The 24,967-nt window shown below is 41.3% G+C and overlaps 1 protein-coding gene across 2 annotated transcripts; it reads left to right on the top strand.

Annotated features, from left to right (window-relative positions):
- The first annotated feature begins 332 nt into the window (after nucleotides 1–332).
- LOC138962533 (SET domain-containing protein 4-like) lies at nucleotides 333–24,967 on the top strand. Of its 2 annotated transcripts, none has more exons than XM_070334375.1 (9): nucleotides 333–450; nucleotides 12,498–12,691; nucleotides 13,920–14,046; nucleotides 14,493–14,928; nucleotides 16,076–16,250; nucleotides 17,746–17,824; nucleotides 19,760–19,840; nucleotides 22,212–22,335; nucleotides 22,864–24,967. In XM_070334375.1, exons 1-9 carry the CDS (start codon nucleotides 437–439, stop codon nucleotides 22,960–22,962), a joined length of 1,329 nt encoding a protein of 442 aa, XP_070190476.1. In that variant the 5' UTR covers nucleotides 333–436; the 3' UTR covers nucleotides 22,963–24,967. The 2 variants fall into 2 exon arrangements, with proteins under 2 accessions (XP_070190476.1, XP_070190477.1); XM_070334376.1 differs by lacking the exon at nucleotides 333–450 and adding an exon at nucleotides 11,905–12,009.

Here is a 24,967-nt window from a genome sequence, read left to right as displayed (position 1 = left end):
TATGACGTAAAACTTGGTACGACGAGAGAAATACCATGAAGATACCAGATCAACAGAAATATGACATGTAAATGCTTTAGTTTGAGGTCGCGCATGTTCTAAAAACAATATGAGTTGTGCCGGACATGATCGGTTGTGACAGAAATCCGGTGCTTTCACTTTCGCTCACTCTTCGAAAATGCACCATAACTCCCTTATATTTTCATTTCTAAGGCTTAAAACTTGGTAAGACGTGAGAAAATATTGTAAATATACTAGAACAACAAAAATATTACATGTCAATGCTTTAGTTTGAGGTCGCGCGTGGTCGCGCGTGGTCCAGTAAATAGTCAGCTTGTTCAAGAGGAATAACTCTAGTCGACTTTCCTCAGAATGAAGACAGCATGATTGATGTAAACAAACAATTCCTTTGGAAATACTGTGTCACTGTCAGTGTATGCTTCACAACAGGTACTGCTAGGCCCCGGTGTTAGTTTAACATCCATAATTCTTCCTATCATACGTTTTATTATTGAGATCCAGATGAATAAACTAACAAAATAAGCTTTTGAAAGGTATATAATACTTACTCTGCTGCTCTCCGTTAGTGTTCTAGGAGTTGCAAGGCAAGCAGCACATAGTTTTATTTATTTATCTATATATTAGGATCTTTGCACTCACAGATCTTTCAAGACTCAGGACAGTTAAAAACACTTTCAAACTGTAGTGATGCAAGTAATTTAGATTATGTGCACTGATCAAAGAGGTCAGATACTACATATAGTATTAATCTGTTCAGTGTTGACTTATATTTGTACCATGATTTGCATGACAGAAGGTTATCAACATGGTTTTGGTTATATCTTTCAGACATATGCTAGCACTAGCAGTCTGGTCGGTTGTATAGATTTGTTTTTCCCTGGACCTGTATTTATGTATGTTTCTGGTTTTTTTCCCAGCAGATTGCATACATCCAGTCAGGTTTTTAATCTGTTGATGAAAAATACTGTTAGATTGATAGACCGACTACAGGAAAAATGCTTTCAAACTGAAGACATATATATATGAATAATATGAGTACTTAAGCAGCATTGATAGGGAGGCCCGGCGGCCATTTTCATTTTTTAACGTTTTTTTCCCAACTTTGACCATTCATAAATCAAAGAGTTATGTCTTTAATCTTCTAAAATGTTGTAGATATGCTTAATATAATATTGTCTATGGGATCCGAAAATTTTAGGGATGTAGCTCAATAGGAATTTTAGCTATAAAGCACCAAAGTTGGGGAAAATGTCCATCACACCAACCCCAGAAAAACTTGTGCAGAGCACTAAACACAAAAAACGCTCTTTTTCATCAACTGTTTTATTAATTATACTTATTGAATGTTAAAATACATGTATATAGAAATTATTTGCGAAAAAAGTAGTTAATGAAGTCAATTTAGACAAATTAAAAAATGGCCGACATCACATGAATACTCTTATTTCTCAGATATGTAGATCTTCACTTTAACATGATTTATTCACTTAATATAAACTTATAATATATCAAATTAAAGGAAATTAGTTGCTCTTTATAGTTAAGCCATATTCAATCAGATTTGATGAAAAAAAATATCAATTTTAGTTAGAATAAGGAAAAAGGAAATATTACGTCACATAAAAATTCGTCCAAAAACCATCAAAAATAAAAATATTGTTCAAAGCAGAGACAACAATGGCAAGTCACAGGGAGAATTTGTGTTATATGGACCAAACTAAAAGAATAAAGTAACCAAATAAGTCTTTTAAAAAAAAAATTAAAAAAAAATAAAAATAAAAAAAATTCAAACAGTGGATTTGTCAACTCAATTTAGCAGCACAACCAGTGCATAACTTTTGTTTTTAAATCACAAAAGGATAACACCTCCATCATTAAGTACATTAGAACTTTCAATAACTCAATCTTTTCTTCCAGAGAACTGTTCAGTCTAAGCTGTCTGTCAAGTCGGTAGGCAAGCAAGTCTTTTTCGGTATTGCAGCTCACCAAATCCTTGTCGAATAAAGTCTTGCCTTGACGAAGAACAATCTCACCGACACTCTCCGGCACAAGGAGCAGGGATGGCTGAAGGGGCTTGCTTCTCTGGAACAGCCACTATTCCATCTTGTTCAGAGCACACTCTATCACTGCTGCATTTTGACGAAACTTCAGTTTCCACACGAAAGGCAGGCACAAAAAGTCGAACAAGATCAAGCAGTTCTTTTCAGTCGGTTGTTTGTTGTACTTGCTCACAAGCTTGAAGTAGTCCTTTTTCACACGCCCACATTTTGATTGCACGGAAGTTGGAGACCTGGAGTTGAACGCCTGCGTGGTGAACTTCATCAGCCAGAAGTGAAGAACTTCGAAGTAGCGACTAAGACAGGAGTCGTCCGGAAGAGTAACCTTGCCACACTTCTCCACATTCTCAGCCGAGACCATGAGAGAGATGAAGTCCCCATTCGTGATGTCTCGCAGTACGTGTGCCAGCATCCTTCCCCAGTGGTCCCGATTCCGTTGTCAAGCAGCTGCTGAGAAGAGAGGTTCCAGACACAAGGGAAAACTTGGGTCCAACAGCCTTCTGATCAGGGATGCAAACAATCTGAAAAACAAAAGAACATCAAACATAAAACAAACAATATATTCAAGCCCAAATAATATCAATAGAAAAAAACCATTTTGTCTTTCTTGGTAAATAATTCACATACTACAGTGAAAAGATGTATGGTAGTATTCCAAAAAGAACAGGAATTGATCCTTGATTTACAAATTCACTAATAGTAACAACAATTAAAATCAGCTCCAGTCATCATGATTCATATTCAGCAAACAAAACTGGCACAGTAGTATGTATGCATTTCTCCTGTTAAGGCACTTTGCCACAGACAAACTGAAAATTCAGATTTTGTCAAAAATGAAGCTATGAAAATTGAAATAACACATTGTCACAGGTCAGTCTAATTTATTTGTATTTACTTGTTTAAATTTACTCTGTATTTGTGGGTGTAGTATTACTCAACTTACTGTTTATGATAGGGGGTGTCAAGGCAAACAAAGTGATAACCTATGTTATTGAGAACACTGCAAAACAGGTTTTTGTGTATGCATCCAAATGCTCAACCTATAAGAAGCTTATAATTAAAAGCCAAAAAATACAAATCTTCACACTGTGACTGTGAGACTGAGATTGAGAAAAACAAATATTGAGTCCTTACAGTTACAGCTACTAGTAACTAAACGTTATTAAAATAATCATAAAAAATACAAAGCAGGCGATAATAAATACACTTCTTTATTGTCCGAAGTAAATAACTTATAATAAATAACATTTAACTAACTTTTATGCACAATTGCCGACGTCAACAGTCTTACTTGTCTGTCATTCAGTCGCACTTACGGCCACGTTTCATTCCTGAAAAGTCACTCTGATCTATTATAATTTGTTACCATCCAGAAGAAAAGATCAAAATTACAGATTTATTGAAAATATCTCATCAATCTTATGTTTAATGAGATTCAGGATGCGTTTACTTTAAGCTTACTTTAAAAAACAAAACACAGCTCGATCAGCGAAACCTCAGGGATTGTCCGACAGTGGTATCGCCCAAATACCGGGGATGATGATCTCCACATCAAAATCGAATATGTTGCATCTAAGCCGATTTACAAACACAATTTAACTTTCGATAGCTTGAAACACTAGAACTTAGTTATAATTTGATTTTCATTTAAAACTAATGCACATTTCGACAGAGAAACAGTTCAGATCAAATTACATACCCAATCGACGCCCCCACAGCAGTTAGTTGACTCGCCCGCCATGGGTACTTCTTTTACCCGGAATCGACCGTAATCAACCGGAATCGACCGAAATCGACCGGAATCGCCCGAAATCGACCGGAATCGACCGAAATCGACCGGAATCGACTATTACAAAAAGTGATACATCTGGTAAAATGTTCGTCAGTTTTCGCTGTGCATGTTATTTTGTTTTGTCCAGGTTTACGGCCTTTGTGTTTAGGTGCTTCTCTCTCTCTCTCCCTCTCTCTCTCTCTCTCTCTCTCTCTCTCTCTCTCTCTCTCTCTCTCTCTCTCTCTCTCTCTCTCTGCTCCCCCTTTCTCTCTCTCTCTCTCTGTCTCTGTCTCTCTCTCTCTCTCTCTCTCTCTCTCTCTCTCTCTCTCTCTCTCTCTCTCTCTCTCTCTCTCTCCAGCAATCCGTCTGCGTGAATTCCACAGTAAAAGACCTGTGTTATAATAAGGAGTCCCCCCAGGTTCTGTCCTTGCATGGGCCACTTCTTTTCTCTCTGTATATTAACGATCTTCCTTTTAGTGTTAATGATGTGTGTGAACTATTTGCTGATGATACGACTATACACACTTCTGACAAAAAATTCGGCAAGTTTATTTATCATTGCAGAACAGTGTAGATGATATCATTAATTGGAGGGAATTTAACCACATGAGTCTTCACCCCCACAAGACCAAATACATGTTAATTACAACAAGGCAAAAAAGACAAAACATTAAGAACAATCCTCATTCCTTATTCATTGGCAACGGTGCAATAGCAAAAGTGTAAAACCATGTCGAGGGAAATATAGTTGTTAAACAGAATAAAACACTTTCTTGATCCACACAAATCAGTTCTATTAAAACAATCGATTCTAGTTTTCGACGATTATAAAAAACTTAAGATTTTGCCCTTAAAAGAAAGATTTTAATCAAATAAAGGCGTGCTCCTTCACAAAACATCTTGGACCCATCATGTTAGATCGTTGTGTAAAGCCATGTCGAGGGAAATATAGTTGTTAAACAGAATAAAACACTTTCTTGATCCACACAAATCAGTTCTATTAAAACAATCCATTCTTGTTTTCGACGATTATAAAAAACTTAAGATTTTGCCCTTAAAAGAAAGATTTTAATCAAATAAAGGCGTGCTCCTTCACAAAACATCTTGGACCCATCATGTTAGATCGTTGTGTAAAGCCATGTCGAGGGAAATATAGTTGTTAAACAGAATAAAACACTTTCTTGATCCACACAAATCAGTTCTATTAAAACAATCCATTCTTGTTTTCGACGATTATAAAAAACTTAAGATTTTGCCCTTAAAAGAAAGATTTTAATCAAATAAAGGCGTGCTCCTTCACAAAACATCTTGGACCCATCATGTTAGATCGTTGTGTAAAGCCATGTCGAGGGAAATATAGTTGTTAAACAGAATAAAACACTTTCTTGATCCACACAAATCAGTTCTATTAAAACAATCCATTCTTGTTTTCGACGATTATAAAAAACTTAAGATTTTGCCCTTAAAAGAAAGATTTTAATCAAATAAAGGCGTGCTCCTTCACAAAACATCTTGGACCCATCATGTTAGATCGTTGTGTAAAACCATGTCGAGGGAAATATAGTTGTTAAACAGAATAAAAACACTTTCTTGATCCACACAAATCAGTTCTATTAAAACAATCCCTTCTTGTTTTCGACGATTATAAAATTTTGCCCTTAAAAGAAAGATTTAAATCAAATAAAGGCGTGCTCCTTCACAAAACATCTTGGACCCATCATGTTAGATCGTTGTGTAAAACCAAGTTGTTAAACAGAATAAAACACTTTCTTGATCCAAACAAATCAGTTCTATTAAAACAACCAAGCCGAAAATTCAACGTCCTCATTCTGCGGAAAGATCTCTTTAAATCAAGTTTAGCTTATTCTGGCAGCGTTTCAAAATCTTCATCAGTGGATGAAGGTGCACGGGTCCTGATCCGTTTTGGCTGTGGGGTGGATGTTTTGGCTGTGCGTGTTCTCTTTTTTTGGCCAGGTTTACGGCCTTTGTGTGTAGGTGCTACTGCACTTTTGCTACCGTCGGTGCTGCGGACGCTGTTTACACATTTCAGTGTTTTCGAGAACTTCAATAAGTGACGTTCTCTTTGCTGGAGTGTTTTTTTTTGCCACACGCCATACGGCACAGCAAACTGCTGATACTCATCAGCCAGATCGTAATCACCGTAGCCATACATGGCTCGTTTAACCTCATTGAACTGTTGAGTGATTACACCATGAATGACTTGTACCAAGTCCACCAGCTTTTGCGACTTCCATTGTACAGCGTGTTTCAGTACATGGTTGGCACTCTCAGCATTGTTATTTGTCCACAGCGCCGATGGTAGCAAAAGGCCAGGTTTGTGACTCCCTCTGACATTGTCCTCGAGCAATGGCGTGATGCGTGCGAGGTGTCTTTGTAATATAATGTTGTCGGAGGAGTCCATGATGTGTTGGACACTGTCTCTGACATCAGCAGTATCAGTTGCTGAAGCCAAGAACCCCCGTTTTGTGAAGATACTATTTACTATGCCTTTTCTTTCCGATCGTGGCAACCCAACCTTGTCTGCCAACACAGCATCCAAGTTTTTCTTCAAATGAAGCGTACAACTTAACCTAATAGAGGCTGGAAACGCTTTGATGACGGCACTGCGAATGGCGGTTTCCTCGTCACTTCCCCAAATGGGTGACTGATCACAATGAGCGAGTTCCCCAGCCAGACGTTGAAAAAACAAAAAGTACGTGTCAGTATCACTATCCCCATGGAGAAACAGAGGACCAAAGAAAATGGGGTGCTCCTTTGTCGTACGATTTTTTACAGCGAGGTTTTTATACACTGTGCATGTAACATGTACGTCACTGAGGTTAAAGGTTTTGTCGACACCAAGGACAGTGCTCTGTGCGGTCAATGGTGGACAACAAAATCTTTTCAGATCGGACATTTGGTCGTTGTTGTACAATATAATGCACGGGACCTTTCCATTTTGTCTCACGACCAGTTGTATGAAGGGTAGCGACATTTGAAGGTCTTCGACACCTGCTACCTGGTCGGCAAAATTAGCTTTATGGGATGTAGATGGTTCTTCCTGTTTCTTGGCACGGTATCTACAGTTATAAACCTGTTTTCTGTTGCGAAGACTGTGACCATCATCTGTCTGTGTATGCTCAAAGTACACTTGCCTTGGTGTCTTGCTGGTGTCTTTTCTAACTTTGGTCATTAGATCTGGGTCAAGTCTGATATAGTTCCCTGGATTTCCAGACCCCGTGCGGCCATGTACAGATTCGTGAGTCATTGTACCCTTATACTCATGAACCGCAATGGCTGCAACGGTGGGGTCACTGGAAAGCCAGGAAACACGTTTTTCATATCCAGGTGAGGCACCATGCTTTACATAGTAGCGATGGAGTGTTATCACTTCTGAGGGTTGGGGGTCAAGGGGAACAAACACAATTTGTCTGTTTTCCTGTCTGCGGAAGCAATACTTGCCATCTTTCAACAAAACTTGTGCAAGCTTTCCACCTTTGCTTACGTACAAAGATTTATTGCTAGTCCCCTTACTGCCCCATACCCCTCGGTCGTCGTAAAAATTACTGCGACTGCCGTTCATACGCCGGTCAACATTGCGTTCATTTTTTACAAGAAAATAAGCGTCATCTTTTCTGCCAGCTGGAACTTCGTCTGAGCACTCGGGCAACTCAGCAGATTTCAAAATACTAACTAAAACATCTACTTCAAGAAAATGTCCTCGAGGGAGATGTGTTCCGTTAGCGTTCAGTTCATCACAGCCAGAAACATCAGGTGAACTTGAAATAACATTGCTATCATACATATCGGGTGAAATCCCACTGCTGGCCACATCTTCGTTGTCCGAAACATGAGGTGAAATCAAAATGCTATCAATAAAAGAAGCTGAAAAACTGCTTTCGGCGACGTCAATAGCTTCAACTTCAACAGCAGAAGTATGATAGCAGTCCACGGGTTCAACGTCAGAATCATGCATATCATCAATCGTAGTAGAACATAAAAAATCAGGTGAAATCACATTGCTGTCCACATCTTCGACATTGCTAGCGGTACTGTCGTCGTCTGCTTCGACTTCAACAGCGGGAGAAGTAACAGAGCTGTACAGCTTCACCAGCAGGGCTTCGCTCTTGGCAACTTTCTCTATTTCCAATGGAGGGGCTGCCGCAAACCTGGAAAAAAAACCTCGATAACATTTTAAAACTCAGCTCATCTCTCTCTCTAAAACACACACACACACACACACACACACACACACACCAAGTCCCACACGCACACACACACACACACACACACACACTCACACACTCACAAAACACACACCCATACGCACATATAGACAGACGGACATAAACACCTTTACAAACAAACACACATGCACACACATACACTTACGCACATTCACACACCCACTCTCTCTCTCTTTCTCTTACAAAAACACACACACACCCCACCACACACACACACAGACACATGTAGGGGAAGGGCTCCTAATATGGACCACTTTTTGTTTCATGCTAATAACTAGCTTGTTTTCTTGCGAAGAAGTTTCATTTTGTGTTTGGTAGTCCTTCTCTCTTAAGTGAACCGTTAGGCCTAATTAGAGTGAAATAGCTTTGATAGACGTTCAGCAAAAATTAAATACAGAAAAAATCACAAAGGGTCCATATTAGGCGCCCAGGCTCCTAATATGGACCAGTGAAGCGGCCTTCACGAATCACTGTCAAAAGCCCCCTATACTTCAAAATAACATGATACAACTTATTGTGCATGTCAGACTAATTCAAATATGCTTTAGATTGATCTGTTTCGGGTTGATGAGAGCATTATTTGAAGCACACCAGGAAACTAAAGAAGCATATTAAAAACAGAGTGAAAATAAGTGAAATTATCAACTTCCGCAAAAAGAAGACAATTTGATATATTCTTTTTGAAAGCTCGAGGGCTAGTTATAGGTTTTTTTCAGCAAGCTTCTTAATGAATTATTGAAAATAGCCTTTAGCTTTTATTTTCTTCGATTTGTTGAAGGAGGTCCATATAAGGGGACTCACACATACCGTTTGAGATTTTGCTATTATTTTTTGTGTGCAGTTGAAACTCGGGGTCAAAACTGCTAAAATGTAACAAATACGGTCTTAGCTGTCATATATAGCAATTTTTGTGTGATAAAAGCTTTGGCTGTGGACAGAAACGAGTCCGTTTTAGGCGTCAAAGTTAGAGTCAGACCTGATTACCACTAAAATTTCCTGGTGTACAAATGAGGCAAAAAAATGTGTACAATCAGAATTTTAAGGTGTACAATTCATTCTCGCGGTACAGACTGTGCTTTATTCCCCCCTCAAACCCCATTATTTAAAGACTGTAAATACATGTAAGAAAGAATTTGTGCTGAAAGTAAATTAAAACATTTTTGTTGAAAAAAAACATACACTATTACATTTGAAAATGTGACACAAAACGAATGATAGAAAAACATAATTTTTATTTTTGACCTCTGAGAAAAAATTTGCATCAGCTGCTGTCATCCAGCCCTCGCCCTAAAGAGGGACACATAATAGTATAATACAATACATGTACATGTCACGAACTTTAAAATGAATTTTTTTTTTTTGGTTTTTTTTTTGGCGTATGATTTTAATATCTGGCGTATAATCGTACAGCGGTCTTCAATTTCGTAAGATTGTACGCAAATTTCGTACAGTAACCAGGTCTGTAGAGTGAACGCTGCCAAAAGTGAAAAAAGATAAAAAGCCCAACGGTTTTAAGGTTTGTGTTTCTGCAACTGTTTTGACATGCGCAAGTTATCCAGCTAGGGAGAATACAGCGAATGAAATTGTTTTTAGCGCTCTAGCGCCGTTAGTTTGTCAGATCAAGGTGGTCCATATTAGGAGCCGGTCCATATTAGGAGCCCTTCCCCTACATGCGCATGCAAGCACGCACGCACGCACACTGACACAGGCTCACACACACACCCACACTCACACTCATACACACACAAACATACACACACACATACACATACACACTCTCTCTCTCTCTCTTTTTCTTACAGACACAAACACATACACACACACACACACACACACACACACACACACTTACATACGCACGCATGCACGCACACACACAGCCTCAGGCTCACACACACACAGGCTCACACACACACAGGCTCACACACATACACACAGGCTCACACACATACACACACTCTCACACACACATACACACACACATACACACATACACTCACACACACCACACACGAGTACAGACTCATGCACGCGTGCGCACACAGACACACACACACACACACACACAAATACACACACACACACACACAGTAACACTAAGACATGTGCACAAAATGAACACAAACACACTAACACACACTGCGCGAGAGAGAAAGACTACAGGGAGGCATGACGTCATGATGCATTAATTGACGTCAAAGACTTTCGACCGTGAAGTATTCTTCTTACGCGAGCTTTATCCATAGACTTGGAAACTACGGAATTTCTACCCGTCCAAAGCGGCCTTGGGTGGCGTTTGCTGAAAAAATGGGGGCGACTATTGCACCCACCGTATTGTTGTTAGTATGGTCCCAATTTTTGGTGAACTTCCATCTTCAACTGTAGCACCGTAGCCGGGCACATAGAATCCTTCTTTATCATGTTATGTATTATCGGTATGAACATTTCTTAAGTCGATTACAGTATGGCGTTCGCGGGATACCTCCAGCTTCGCTGGGATAAAATGTTTTACGTCTCTGTCTCTTTCTGTATCTTAGTTACACTTATGAATACTGACTAACATACACACATTTAAACACAAACTCACCTTTTTAATACACAATAACAGACACACTGACATAATTATACACATTTAAACACCTAACGTTACACACCGACGTGCACACAAACTCACCTTCTCAAAACTTTAGCTGCACTGTACAGATCCCCCTCAAATGCACAACATCGGCACACAAAGTAAAAAGCAGGATCTTGCCACAAGATGAAGTCTTCCTCTGTCATTGGTACACATTGTCTGTGGACCCACCCGTGACACTCATGGCATTCAATGCAGTCTTCAGAACACTCTTCAATACACTTGGTGCAAGGCCACGATTCAATCTTTTTTGTTTTACAAACTCGCCGACGAGGCATCCTGACTAATGATGAACGAAACTTCCACTCTGAGGCGCTGGTCAGTAGAAAATGCCTTCAGCATGAAGGAGCGATGCTTTTTGTTAAGCCAAAGGATCAATAATGTTCACAAAGTTGAGAGTGAGGTCAGACCGTTAACGTTGCTCAGTACAAGACAGCAATAACCCTTGGGTCAGTTTCAAATATGTGAGCTTTCACGTGGACGTATGGGAGAGAGAGAGAGAGAGAGAGAGAGAGAGAGAGAGAGAGAGAGAGAGAGAGAGAGAGAGAGAGAGAGAGTGAGAGAGAGAGAGAGAGAGAGAGAGAGAGAGAGAGAGAGAGAGAGAGAAAGAGAGAAATAGAGTTAGAGTGAGGTCAGACTTAACGTTGCTCAGTACAAGACAGCAATAACCCTTGGGTCAGTTTCAAATATAAAAGTGTGAGCTTTCACGTTAATGTGGGCGTATGAGAGAGAGACAATGACAAATTGACAATGACAAATTATTTACGAGAGAGAGAGAGAGAGAGAGAGAGAGAGAGAGAGAGAGAGAGAGAGAGAGAGAGAGAGAGAGAGAGAGAGACTGAGAATTGAAATGAATTGAATTGAACACGCACAGCCAAAACTGACGAACATTATACCAGGAGAGATGTATCACATCTCTGATTATACCATTTGTATTAGTCGATTTCGGTCGATTCCGGTCGATTTCGGTCGATTTCGGTTGATTCCGGTCGATTTCGGTCGATTCCGGTCGATTACGGTCGATTCCGGGTAAAAGAAGTACCGCCCGCCATAACAAATTCTGCAGCGTGGAACACAGCAACTCGGTCTCCACTCGGCTTTGTCAGGAGTGCGATTCGACGCTCAAATTCTCGTCTTAAAAACGCTCGGCATAAGAAACCGCTTCGATTACAAATGAGAAACTTTGGCACAAGAAAATTCAAGATGTTGACTATCATACGCGATGCGATGAACTTCGATCAATGAATGGAACGACTGTGACCTCTTCGTTTGAGAATGGTTCGTGTTTGATGTGTTACAGTGCTTCCCATTGGTTCATCGCTTGATATGACGTAAACAGAGAGGAGATCTTTACTTCTGCCAAGTTTCATTGGTGAATTATTTATAGTTTGCAAGGCCGAACCAACCAAAAACAGGGTTGTTTCGGGACCGATTTAGAACAAAGCCGTGGCTTGAAGCGAAATCGCTGCACAGCCAGCCAGCGGCTAGTCCGACGCAGGTGCGCGACGCTTTGGGGCGTTTTACACATCCAAATACAACTATGTAAACACATTTTTTTCACATCAAACTTAGATGAGTGTACTAAGATGACTATACTCAAGAGCATTCATACTTTATTTGTTTTCAATAAAAATTCAAATAAGCACAATTTTGAGTTGAAAACAGCTCTTTGCACTCTCTGCTTGACTGCGGGGCCGCGGAGTGCGTGAGCCTCCCTAGCATTGAAGCAGATTTGTATACATGGACTTCTGTTGTTGTTGTTGCAGGCATGTGCTACGTACACTGCTGACTAAATGTAAGATGAAATGGGGAAGGGCTGGAAGGCGACGCAAAAGACGAAAGGACAGACAGAAGTGTCAAGAGGCAGATGCTTGTGCCGAGCTACGAAAATGGATGGTTGCACGGTCCTCAAAACGTGAACTTGCGCATACTTTTAACTTGATGCCATTTTTCTTTCCTGGTAATTATATTGCAAATTTTGTTTGTTTGTTTGTGCTGCAGTTAAGCCCCCCTTTGGAGACTCCCTATTTAAGACTTCTGACGTCAAGACTGAGCTTACTCAGACTTTTTTTCTCACTTTTATTGCTTTATGATCCTATTGCTGTGAAATTTGGGTGGCTTCCTCTCGGTGGAATATTTGGCAACAACAAGAGTCACGCTAACCCAGATGTGTTTATGTACAAGCAGCCATGCACCTACACTTCTGGCAGAATAACCAAGATCTTTTATGTGGCACAATGATGACATGAGAGTGGGACATGGATACCGTCTCTGAGTCTGCACATGAACTTGACTCGTGTTCCTTCTGGGCTGAATTCAAACCCGTGACCTGAGGATCCCAAGTCCAGCTCTCTACCAACTGAGCTACCAGGCCCCCTCTCTGACCTCTGCAAATGTACCCCCATTTTAAGATTCTCTCCTTTTTAAGACTTGATTGACTAGGGGACTGGGTGGCCGAGTGGTAACGCACTTGCGCTCGGAAGCGAGAGGTTACGAGTTCAATCCTGGGTCAGGGCGTTAGCAATTTTCTCCCCCCTTTTCTAACCTAGGTGGTGGGTTCAAGTGCTAGTCTTTCAGATGAGACGAAAAACCAAGGTCCCTTCGTGTACACTACATTGGGGTGTGCACGTTAAAGATCCCACGATTGACAAAAGGGTCTTTCCTGGCAAAATTGTATAGGCATAGATAAAAATGTCCACCAAAATACCCGTGTGACTTGGAATAATAGGCCGTGAAAAGTAGGATATGCGCCGAAATGCCAAATGGCTGCGATCTGCTGGCCGATGTGAATGCGTGATGTATTGTGTAAACAAAATTCCATCTCACACGGCATAAATAAATCCCTGCGCCTTGAATATGTGCGCGATATAAATTGCATACAAAAAATTTAAAAAATTTAAAAATCCCTGCGCTTAGAACTGTACCCACGGAATACGCGCGATATAAGCCTCATATTGATTGATTGATTGATTGATTGATCTATTAGGTCTTTAAATGTGGGTCCCACTGTACCAGACAAAAATGACTGAAAGGGAAATCATTTGCAAACCATACTAAGTTTTGGGGGGATGCATGCTTTGTATTTTCATGGTTTTGTTAACCACCAAACTCTGATTACATGTATGTGTTTATTTGAAACTTTTTTTCTCTTTGAAAATATGCATGTACATTCATGTGTCTTGTTGCAGACACTGGAAGAGGCCTGAAGACAAAAAGAATAATCAAATCTGCTGCAGTCATAGTGTCAATCCCACAGTGCTTACTAGTGACACCGAGCGTTGTCCTTAACAGTCAAGTCGGATCCCTGCTTAAAAGGTAACTTTAAAAGAAAAATTCTTTCCTGCAGCCAGTCACTCAACTTGCGTTGTTAATATTACTGTAGAAATGTTTTTACATTCTCGCACGATCAACCATGCTGAACATGTGATTCCGATGATTCACTTTTTCTTGGCCAAGAGAGAGCGTAATCATTGTCAAACGGAGAGGAAAGAACATAAGAGCAAATTTGACACAAAATAAGGGACGCAGTTTTGCTGGATGCTTCATTACCTTGACCAGGCAATTTTTAAGCGAGGCAGTCAACAGGGCACACTGAGAGAGAGGGTGGCCCCTAAATTGGAGCCGTCAATTGTTCTGGTAACTGAGTCTGTAGAATTGATGTTTTGTGCAATGTTCATCTGAAACAAACTTTAAAAGGAGAAGGTTTAGGGGAGGGGGATTTCTATTTAAAAATGTATGATTCCTTGAATCCGACTTTGCAGATGGAAGGTCTCGTTCACACCCCATCAGCTCCTAGCATTGTTCCTCATCGTGGAACGCAACAAGAGCATCAACTCCGAATGGCAGCCCTTCATCACTTCTCTCCCCTCTGAATACACCTTGCCGCACTACTTCAGCGCAGATGAAATCAATCTGTTGCCGCTTCATGTGTCCCTGGTAGCTCAGAGGATGATTCAACGATCTCAACTGGCTCACAAGCAGGTCCTGCAGTTCTGTTGCTCTCACTGGGGGGAGGATGCGGATGGCTGGTCATCATGGGAACGGTTTCGTTGGGCGTGGTGCACGGTCAGCAGTCGTGCCATTTTCTTTGAGACAGAGGAGGAGGGGAAACAGTTTGTGGATTTGGACTTCAAGGACGAGAACAACGTTGCTCTGTCTCCATACCTAGACCTCCTCAACCATACTTCTGCTGCCAGGGTGAGTGAGAGAACTGTGTAACATTAAGCTATTATTCTAACCAGTGGTCTTGGTTTATACTTTTGCCGCTCTTTAAGGCACAGTAAGCCTCCCGTAAACCATCACAGATACGGTCAGGCTTTTACACACAGTACAAACATCCTTTCATTCAAACACTCACATCCCAGGTGCCCTCCGTAAAGAGCGAGCAATTTTCAAAGAATTTATTTTTGCGTGGTTTATCTTACCCCTGAGCCATCGTGAACCCGTGTGATCCAGTTTCCCTTTTCCACAATGTAGTCGTCAGTTAGTAATTTGAATGCGACTCGATGTGAGCTTATCTGCAAATGCACGTTTTTATGCACGAAACAAACGGTTGTGGTTCACAAGAACTCTAGCGATGGCTTTTGACTGTTGAGAGGAACTGGCGATATGCATAAACCGTCGTCTGCTACGACCCTGCTTCCGGGCTTTTCTTTTTTTAAACTTTCACAACTTCGAATTGTACTGATCTTGTCTTGATGAAAAAAAAATTCTTTCATGATTAAAGAATGTTTGTGTAACAAGCTGTCAATTTATTATTTAGATTTTAAAAGTTAGGTCTAGCGCAAAAACGCACCACGGTCCAAAAACATTCTTCGGTCCACGGCTGTCGCCAGTTTAGAATGAGACCCGAAGGGAAGTAACTCATTTTTGACCTGAGTTCAGGATGAGTCCAAAAAGTGTCAGAGACAATCTGCAAAATTAATTCTTTAAAAATTGCTCGCTCTTTACGTAGGGCACCTAGGATGTTCCTGTTTGGTGAGCGTTCAAATGGAAGGGTGTTTGTACTGTGTGTAAAAGCCTGACAGTATCTGTGATGGTTTACTGTGCCTTTAAAGTAGATGGTTGGAATGAGAGAAAAAAAGGAAAATTTAAATGGTACAGTGGTTAATCTATTTGAAGACTTCCACAATGTGGACAAGTAAAACCGGTAAAGGAAAGGGGTCTTTAAATTTCGACTGTAGGTTTTTTTCTGTGTTGTTTTGTTTTTACACCTACAATTTTGAATGCCAAATTTGCGTTTTTGACTTTGATATTAAAATGAAAAACGTACATGTGGAACACAGTCCGATTTGTTTTTAATCACTCCTATAAGTGTTACTTTCATGGTCCGATTTTTTTTCAGGTTGACGCTGGCTTTAACAGGCAGAACAAGATGTATGAAATCATCACACACGACAATTATCAGCCCCATGAGCAAGTGTTCATTAGTTATGGACCCCATGACAACGCCACACTGTTTTTACACTATGGATTTACACTGCCACATAACATTCACAATAGTGTCTGTTTCTCTGTGGGTGAGACACTTTCTCTATGTCTTTAATATATGAATCAGTGTTTCGTGAAGTTTGCAAGATAAGATTTCCGGCTGAGCCTGGTTAACACAAGCTTGGCTAACGTGAATACAACTGTTGGCCTTACACTAGCAACTGTCAAAACTGAATTTGAATTTGTTTGGGAAGATGATCCCATTCACAGATAAGTCACAGTATACTTTTTGGCTCACGTAAGTGTAGCCTATGCGATGCTAACTTTTGTCTGTCTGTGCGTGCGTGTGTGATAGAAACTTTAACATTTGACTGAACACCGAAATACTAATTTTACCGGGTTATTATCCAAGCAACAGCTTCAAAGTATTGAAGCAATGATCAACATTTCGTCGGCACGTATGTAGATAAAGTGTGTATCCAAAGAAAACGGGTGGTGGTGGGTTTTGGGGGGGTAAAAACAGGTGACTGATTTGTGTTGTGTGTGGTATGTAGACCAGGTCAGGGGTCAAGGTTAGGTCAGATCGCGTGAAGGATTGTGGTATAGATTCACTTCTCAGTTCTAACCGAGCTGCATTCGCCGATTCGGGGAAGACGATTTCACATTGTTCGGTTTCGTAGCGGCTCCAGAAAAAATAGATAAAGAAGATACCAAAGGAGATTTCCTACAGGTTGATCAGCACAGCGTGTTTTCAGTGTCTGCGCGAGGAAGCGCTGTCGAAAGGGCAGTGTCGATCTCAGTGGCAGTCGTGTCCCCGTAACTCGTAAGTAGGCTACAGACAGACAGATCTAGATCTAGCGTCTCCCACTCTTGCACCGTGTCTATGCTTACTGTGTGTGTGTATGTGTGACGGAGTGATTGAGTTTGTGTTACTGTTTGTCGATTTCTTACGGGAGCCTTGAAGGCTTCGCCTCTTGTTTGTTCTGTTGTGTATCATAATTATTTGTCCACGGTAAAGACTAATACTTTTTGTGATTGTTTCATTTTGTCTACAATTGTACAACATTCCATAAACTTAACCTTTCTTTTCTTTTTATTCTTTATTTGGGATCGTCAGCAGTCTATCTGTATTAAATTTTATTTTTGATTTTGAATTGTTAAATAAGTTCTGCTCTGGGTTTGAAAAAAAATGTAATATTGTATTTACTTTTTTTAATGTAGTCCAGCACTTGTTTCAGTGATTTTTGTAATATTGTTGTATTGACGAGAAGGGGGGACAGGGGTGTTCACTGAAGGATTATGGGGAAGGTAGAGGACAAGATGAAGAGTATATTTGAATGTCTCTTTTTAGACCCTCCGTTATAATACTCCCTCCACTATAAGACCTCATTTTTCACAGACATTGTTTTTATAGTGTCACTAAATTTACCTCCGTTTTAAGGCTCCCTCTCTCTTAAGACCTGCACTTCTAAGTTTTTATGAGGTCTGAAAACAGAGGTAACTGTATAAGCATACGAGCTCAGCATTCACTTGATATCATTTTGCATACAGCACCTTTTCTTAAAACCCCAAGTCTTGTTTCAGATGATTTTGGGATTTTGCCTGACTATTACCGGTCAACTGAACGAAAACTGGCTGAGCTGAGGAAAAATGGACTTCATAGGTATAAGGCGAGAGTTTGCTCTTTGATTTTAGTGTCATGGGTTTAGTTGTGCAGTTTCATTTGTGGATTTCTTGTTCTATCAGTTTAACTTTCATTAATTGGTGATGGGTTGGGTTGGGGGTCTGGGCATTACTGATTAACACCAACTGTTGATAAGAAAACAGAAACTACAGTCACACCTGCCCTTGCGACCACCTCTCGGAAGTGACCACCTGCCCTTGCGACCACCTCTCGGAAGTGACCACCTGCCCTTGCGACCACCTCTCGGAAGTGACCACCTGCCCTTGCGACCACCTCTCGGAAGTGACCACCTGCCCTTGCGACCACCTCTCGGAAGTGACCACCTGCCCTTGCGACCACCTCTCGGAAGTGACCACCTGCCCTTGCGACCACCTCTCGGAAGTGACCACCTGCCCTTGCGACCACCTCTCAGAAAGTGACCACCTGCCCTTGCGACCACCTCTCGGAAGTGACCACCTGCCCTTGCGACCACCTTTCGGAAGTGACCACCTGCCCTTGCGACCACCTCTCAGAAGTGACCACCTGCCCTTGCAACCACCTCTTAGAAGTGACCACCTGCCCTTGCGACCACCTCTCGGAAGTGACCACCTGCCCTTGCGACCACCTCTCGGAAGTGACCACCTGCTCTTGCGACCACCTCTCGGAAGTGACCACCTGCCCTTGCGACCACCTCTCGGAAGTGACCACCTGCCCTTGCGACCACCTCTTGGAAGTGACCACCTGCCCACTACAACCACCCTAAAGGATTACGGATTATATCATTGACCATTCCATAGCAACCACCTACCTGTCTTTAATGACAACTTGTTGTTGGTCCTTTGGATGGTCGTTATGGTCAGGAGACAACTTGTTGTTGGTCCTTTGGATGGTCGTTATGGTCAGGACACAACTTGTTGTTGGTCCTTTGGATGGTCGTTATGGTCAGGACACAACTTGTTGTTGGTCCTTTGGATGGTCGTTATGGTCAGGACACAACTTGTTGTTGGTCCTTTGGATGGTCGTTATGGTCAGGACACAACTTGTTGTTGGTCCTTTGGATGGTCGTTATGGTCAGGAGACAACTTGTTGTTGGTCCTTTGGATGGTCGTTATGGTCAGGAGACAACTTGTTGTTGGTCCTTTGGATGGTCATTATGGTCAGGAGACAACTTGTTGTTGGTCCTTTGAATGGTCGTTATGGTCAGGAGACAACTTGTCGTTGGTCCTTTGGATGGTCGTTATGGTCAGGACACAACTTGTTGTTGGTCCTTTGGATGGTCGTTATGGTCAGGACACAACTTGTTGTTGGTCCTTTGGATGGTCGTTATGGTCAGGACACAATTTGTTGTTGGTCCTTTGGATGGTCGTTATGGTCAGGACACAACTTGTTGTTGGTCCTTTGGATGGTCGTTATGGTCAGGAGACAACTTGTTGTTGGTCCTTTGAATGGTCGTTATGGTCAGGAGACAACTTGTTGGTCCTTTGGATGGTCGTTATGGTCAGGAGACAACTTGTTGTTGGTCCTTTGGATGGTCGTTATGGTCAGGAGACAACTTGCTGTTGGTCCTTTGGATGGTCGTTATGGTCAGAACAAAATTGGAATGTCATTCAAATTGAATCCTCTATAAAGAATTTGTCAGAAATAGTGTTTGTGGTGGGGTAGGTTTCTTTTTTTTTTTTTTTTTTTTTTTTTGGGGGGGGGGTGCTAGGGGTAAGGGGTAGTTAGGCTAGTTGGGCTGTCATTTTTTGTGCTAGAGGAGTCAGAAAAGCCCACAATAGCTTTGCTCTATAAGTGATTCAAGTCATGTAACTATTGAATTGATGCTGAGGTAATTAAGTTTGTATTCTTTTTTGTTTCATATTGTGTTCTGTTGTTTGTTCTGTTTTGTTTCATTTGTAATTTTACTTTTTATTGATTTTATTTTTGGGGTGCCAGAGAACTTAGCTGCACGATGGACGGAGTGTCCTGGAACTTCATGTCTGCGATGAAGATTCTGGCCTTGGACTGGGAACAGTTGTGAGTGTACAATGTTACACACAGTAGACACACATCTTTTCCTTCCTGCACATTTACTTTCACACAATTTCTTTTTCTACTGCAGTGATAGAGAGAATGTGTTTTTCCCTTTTGATTTTGTTCTTTGACAGTAACCAGCTGATGTTATGGTGAAAAGAGTACTCTTTTTTAAATGAGTAGCTGATACAAATAATGGTTTGAGAGGGGTAGGGGATAGGGAAGACTAGTTGAAGTACAAATAATGGTTAGAGAGGGGTAGAGAATAGAGAAGACTAGTTGAAGTACAAATAATGGTTAGAGAGGGGTACAGGATAGAGAAGACTGGTTGAAGTACAAATAATGGTTAGAGAGGGGTAGGGGATAGAGAAGACTGGTTGAAGTACAAATAATGGTTAGAGAGGGGTAGAGGATAGAGAAGACTGGTTGAAGTACAAATAATGGTTAGAGAGGGGTAGAGGATAGAGAAGACTGGTTGAAGTACAAATAATGGTTAGAGAGGGGTAGAGGATAGAGAAGACTGGTTGAAGTACAAATAATGGTTAGAGAGGGGTAGAGAATAGAGAAGACTGGTTGAAGTACAAATAATGGTTAGAGAGGGGTAGAGGATAGAGAAGACTGGTTGAAGTACAAATAATGGTTAGAGAGGGGTAGGGGATAGAGAAGACTGGTTGAAGTACAAATAATGGTTAGAGAGGGGTAGAGGATAGAGAAGACTGGTTGAAGTACAAATAATGGTTAGAGAGGGGTAGAGGATAGAGAAGACTGGTTGAAGTACAAATAATGGTTAGAGAGGGGTAGGGGATAGAGAAGACTGGTTGAAGTACAAATAATGGTTAGAGAGGGGTAGAGAATAGAGAAGACTGGTTGAAGTACAAATAATGGTTAGAGAGGGGTAGAGGATAGAGAAGACTGGTTGAAGTACAAATAATGGTTAGAGAGGGGTAGAGAATAGAGAAGACGGGTTGAAGTACAAATAATGGTTAGAGAGGGGTAGAGGATAGAGAAGACTGGTTGAAGTACAAATAATGGTTAGAGAGGGGTAGAGGATAGAGAAGACTGGTTGAAGTACAAATAATGGTTAGAGAGGGGTAGAGGATAGAGAAGACTGGTTGAAGTACAAATAATGGTTAGAGAGGGGTAGGGGATAGAGAAGACTGGTTGAAGTACAAATAATGGTTAGAGAGGGGTAGAGGATAGAGAAGACGAGTTGAAGTACAAATAATGGTTAGAGAGGGGTAGGGGATAGGGAAGACTGGTTGAAGTACAAATAATGGTTAGAGAGGGGTAGAGGATAGAGAAGACTGGTTGAAGTACAAATAATGGTTAGAGAGGGGTAGAGGATAGAGAAGACTGGTTGAAGTACACATAATGGTTAGAGAGGGGTAGAGAATAGAGAAGACTGGTTGAAGTACAAATAATGGTTAGAGAGGGGTAGGGGATAGAGAAGACTGGTTGAAGTACAAATAATGGTTAGAGAGGGGTAGGGGATAGAGAAGACTGGTTGAAGTACAAATAATGGTTAGAGAGGGGTAGAGGATAGAGAAGACTGGTTGAAGTACAAATAATGGTTAGAGAGGGGTAGGGGATAGAGAAGACTAGTTGAAGTACAAATAATGGTTAGAGAGGGATAGGGGATAGAGAAGACTAGTTGAAGTGGGGTAGGGGAGAGGGGTAGGGGATAGAGAAGACTAGTTGAAGTGTAGGCGGTTTGCTGTCTTTGACGCTTGGAAACCCAGTATAGTGTCGTGTCAAGTTTCAAGTCGTTAAAAAATCTTTGACAAAAAGGAGGGAGTCTTAAAATTAGGGTAAATTTACAGAGGCTATGTAAGAAAAAAAAGGAGGAAGTCTTAAATTGGGAGGGGGTGGGGGGTGGGGATGGGCATTAAAGGGGGGTTCCACTGAATATGTGAATCTGTGTGTGATCTCTGCATACTTTATGAGTAATAGAATATATTGAAAACATGTTGTGTTTATTAGTATGCTCCATTAATAAATGAGTGCACAGGTTTGTTTAGGGGGGTGGGGGGGGGGGGGTTAAGTGATTGATTAAATAAATGATTACCTAGTGGTTTTCCTTATTTTTAAGCCTTCAGGATGTGGAGATCATGGAACAGAACCAGAAAAGGCTGTGCTTGAGCAAGTACCAAACTGGGTGATAACCAGTCACTCACTCACTGGGTTGGATTGGTTGAAATGGAGATTTGTTTGTGATTTCAACCAATCTAACCATGCAGCTGATTTCTACCCAGTTGGATGGGTCCCAGTTTTGGCTTCGTGCACCCAAGCCCTAGATTAGAGTGTTCTATTTTTATTTTTGAACGTTATCAACCCTGTTATGTTAGTTTGATGTCTCACTTTGATGAAATTGCAGACAGAAGTCTGAGAGGGTACTGACTGGAGAACACCTGCCACCTGAAGTACTACTGTCTGCCAGACGAATGGTTAGAAAACTGGTTTCTCACGCGCTGGCTAAACTTCGGGCACTTTTGGCTCAGGTAAGTGGACTTGCTTTTTCATGCAGGAATTGGATGAATGAGTCTTCTACGTCTTCCAGCTACTGTTTGGAATCGCGCAGATTGTTTTCAGATGACATTTCCTGAAGAAGTAACCCTTGAGTAGCTAAATGTCAGATATAAATAGTAAAAGGTAAATAGTAAAAGGGTCGTTTGTTTTAGCATCAAGTAGTTGATCAATGTTCAGTGGTAAAACCTAAAGAGCTCAAATGTAAAAAGGAAAAAGTTTGTTTGGTTGTTTGTTTTGCTTGGCATCGAGCAATGCTTGATGTTCAGTGATTAAAACTTAAAAGAGTGAGGTCTCAGATACAAAAAGCAAAAAGCATTACTTGCCAAGCATTATGGCGCACACGCAATACTTCACATTCTGTGACCATACATGCACTTCAGAAGCTTAGTCTCAGATATTAACAGGAAAAGGTTTACTTCGGGTCAAGCAATGTTTTGTGGTTAATGTCAATATTCAGTTTTCAAATCACCTGACTTGCTCTTTGTGATATTGTTTTACAGCTGCCACAAGAAGTCCTGACTGCCCATGGGAACATAGCCCATAGCCTGGTGTCTGATGACATCCTCATACTCACAGTGGCACTTCAGGATGTCAGCTGACAGTGTGACTTTTCATGGTTAAATTCAGGGATCTATGAAGACATCTGCCACTGTATGGTCCAGTACAACAGGAAGTCTTTACAACTGCAGTTGCTTTGGACAACCACCTAGCTCCCTTTGTGAGGAAACTGTCCTTGGTCACTAACCGGAGACTGAACGTGTACTGCAATGAAGGCAATGCAGCATATCTTGACTGTCCTGCAATGAAGGCAATGCAGCATAACTTGACTGTCCTGCAATGAAAGAAATGCAGCATATCTTGACTGTCCTGCAATGAAGGCAATGCAGCATATCTTGACTGTCCTGCAATGAAAGAAATGCAGCATATCTTGACTGTCCTGCAATGAAGGCAATGCAGCATATCTTGACTGTCCTGCAATGAAGGCAATGCAGCATATCTTGACTGTCCTGCAATGAAGGCAATGCAGCATATCTTGACTGTCCTGCAATGAAGGCAATGCAGCATATCTTGACTGTCCTGCAATGAAGGCAATGCAGCATATCTTGACTGTACTGCAATGAAGGCAATGCAGCATATCTTGACTGTCCTGCAATGAAGGCAATGCAGCATATCTTGACTGTACTGCAATGAAGGCAATGCAGCATATCTTGACTGTACTGCCAACAACTGGAGAATGTAGAGGGTGAACCTGAGCTGTGATATTAGACTGTGTGTGCAACCTGGAAAATTCCAAAAACCGGCAAAAGTTGGGGTCCAGCTTTTTTAGTATTTAAAATGCACAAAAAAACCTCTCCTGGAACAAAAACATTGGCAGCCGATGAAACCAAAAACCGGCTTACGGCATGTAGCCGGCAGAGTTGCACCCATGTATGTATGTGTGCGTGTGTGTGTGTGTGTGTGTGTGTGTGCGTGCGTTTGAAGAACTATCTACTGTGGAGCAGTTCACATACCTTGGGGCCATCTTCAGTTAAGAGGGTTCGAAGACCGAAATCATGGCAAGAACTGCACAAACAGCAGCAGCAATGACAAAATTGAAGTTTATCTGGAGAGACAAGAACATCAGTCTCAAATCCAAACTGAACCTACTCTGTGTGCTGGTTGTCTCTATCTTTCTCTACGCATATGACTCATGGACCCTCACAGCAGAACTGCAAAGCAAGATCCAAGCTGTGGAAATGAGATGTGAGAGAGAGGGAGGGAGGGAGGGAGGGAGGGAGAGTTCTCTTGCTTGTTTTGGAGTAAGTATCTGCACTTTATCCATTCATCCATTTCCGAACAACACATTTCTCCTCATACTTATGGCATCATTGTTACTATACCATAAAGTACCTCGCGACACTGACTTAACCGGAAAAAAAAACTTTCAGTGCCAGCGTCTTGTCCTCGTTGTATTACGCAATGGCACATGTGGCTAACTGCAAAGTTAACAGTTACAAGTGGCGTTATCTCCTAATTTTCCTGTAAAAGATGTTTAAATTGATTAAGATCTTAAAGCCGCAGTTTTGAAAGAATGTCTGCTATGTGCTACAGCGACTTCCTCCAAGTCTGTTATCATTAGATGTCAACACCCAGCTTCCCTATGCCCACAGGCTAATTTACAGGCCGTCTCCAATTTCAGTCTGCGAGCGCTTCGCATGGGCCATGGTTTGCGGGACGTGTTCAGTTTTCCTGGATAAGCTTTTCGCTTTTGATCGTCTGTGGTCCGTACTGTACAGAAGGATTAATTTTGATGTATTTTTGAAGTGTTTACAGTTTGTTTAATATCATAAGCAGTGTTGAAATGTTTGTAATGTAACTGTTTTGTCCGAGTGACATTTTTCTTTGCATTGCTTAGCACATTGCATCGGATCGACTATTTTTTGTTTTTCTTCTCAGAGGGGGGAATCGAGACGAGGGTCGTGGTGATGTATGTATGTGTGTGTGTGTGTGTGTGTGTGTGTGTGTGTCTGTCTGTCTGTGTGTAGAGCGATTCAGAGTAAACTACTGGACCGATCTTCATGAAACTTTACAGAGAACTCCTGGAAATTATATCCCCAGACGTTT

This window comes from Littorina saxatilis, linkage group LG3 (assembly GCF_037325665.1).
Source record: "Littorina saxatilis isolate snail1 linkage group LG3, US_GU_Lsax_2.0, whole genome shotgun sequence".
Classification (NCBI taxonomy): domain Eukaryota; kingdom Metazoa; phylum Mollusca; class Gastropoda; order Littorinimorpha; family Littorinidae; genus Littorina; species Littorina saxatilis.
Note: the sequence above shows the minus strand (reverse complement) of the source record. Positions and strands in the feature narration are given on the sequence as shown.

Bases quoted from the DNA above. Each gene is read 5' to 3' on its own strand.
- LOC138962533 (XM_070334375.1), top strand. The intron at 12,692-13,919 runs GTAATTATATTG...GTCTTGTTGCAG, and splicing joins GATGCCATTTTTCTTTCCTG to ACACTGGAAGAGGCCTGAAG. The intron at 19,841-22,211 runs GTGAGTGTACAA...ATGAAATTGCAG, and splicing joins GCCTTGGACTGGGAACAGTT to ACAGAAGTCTGAGAGGGTAC.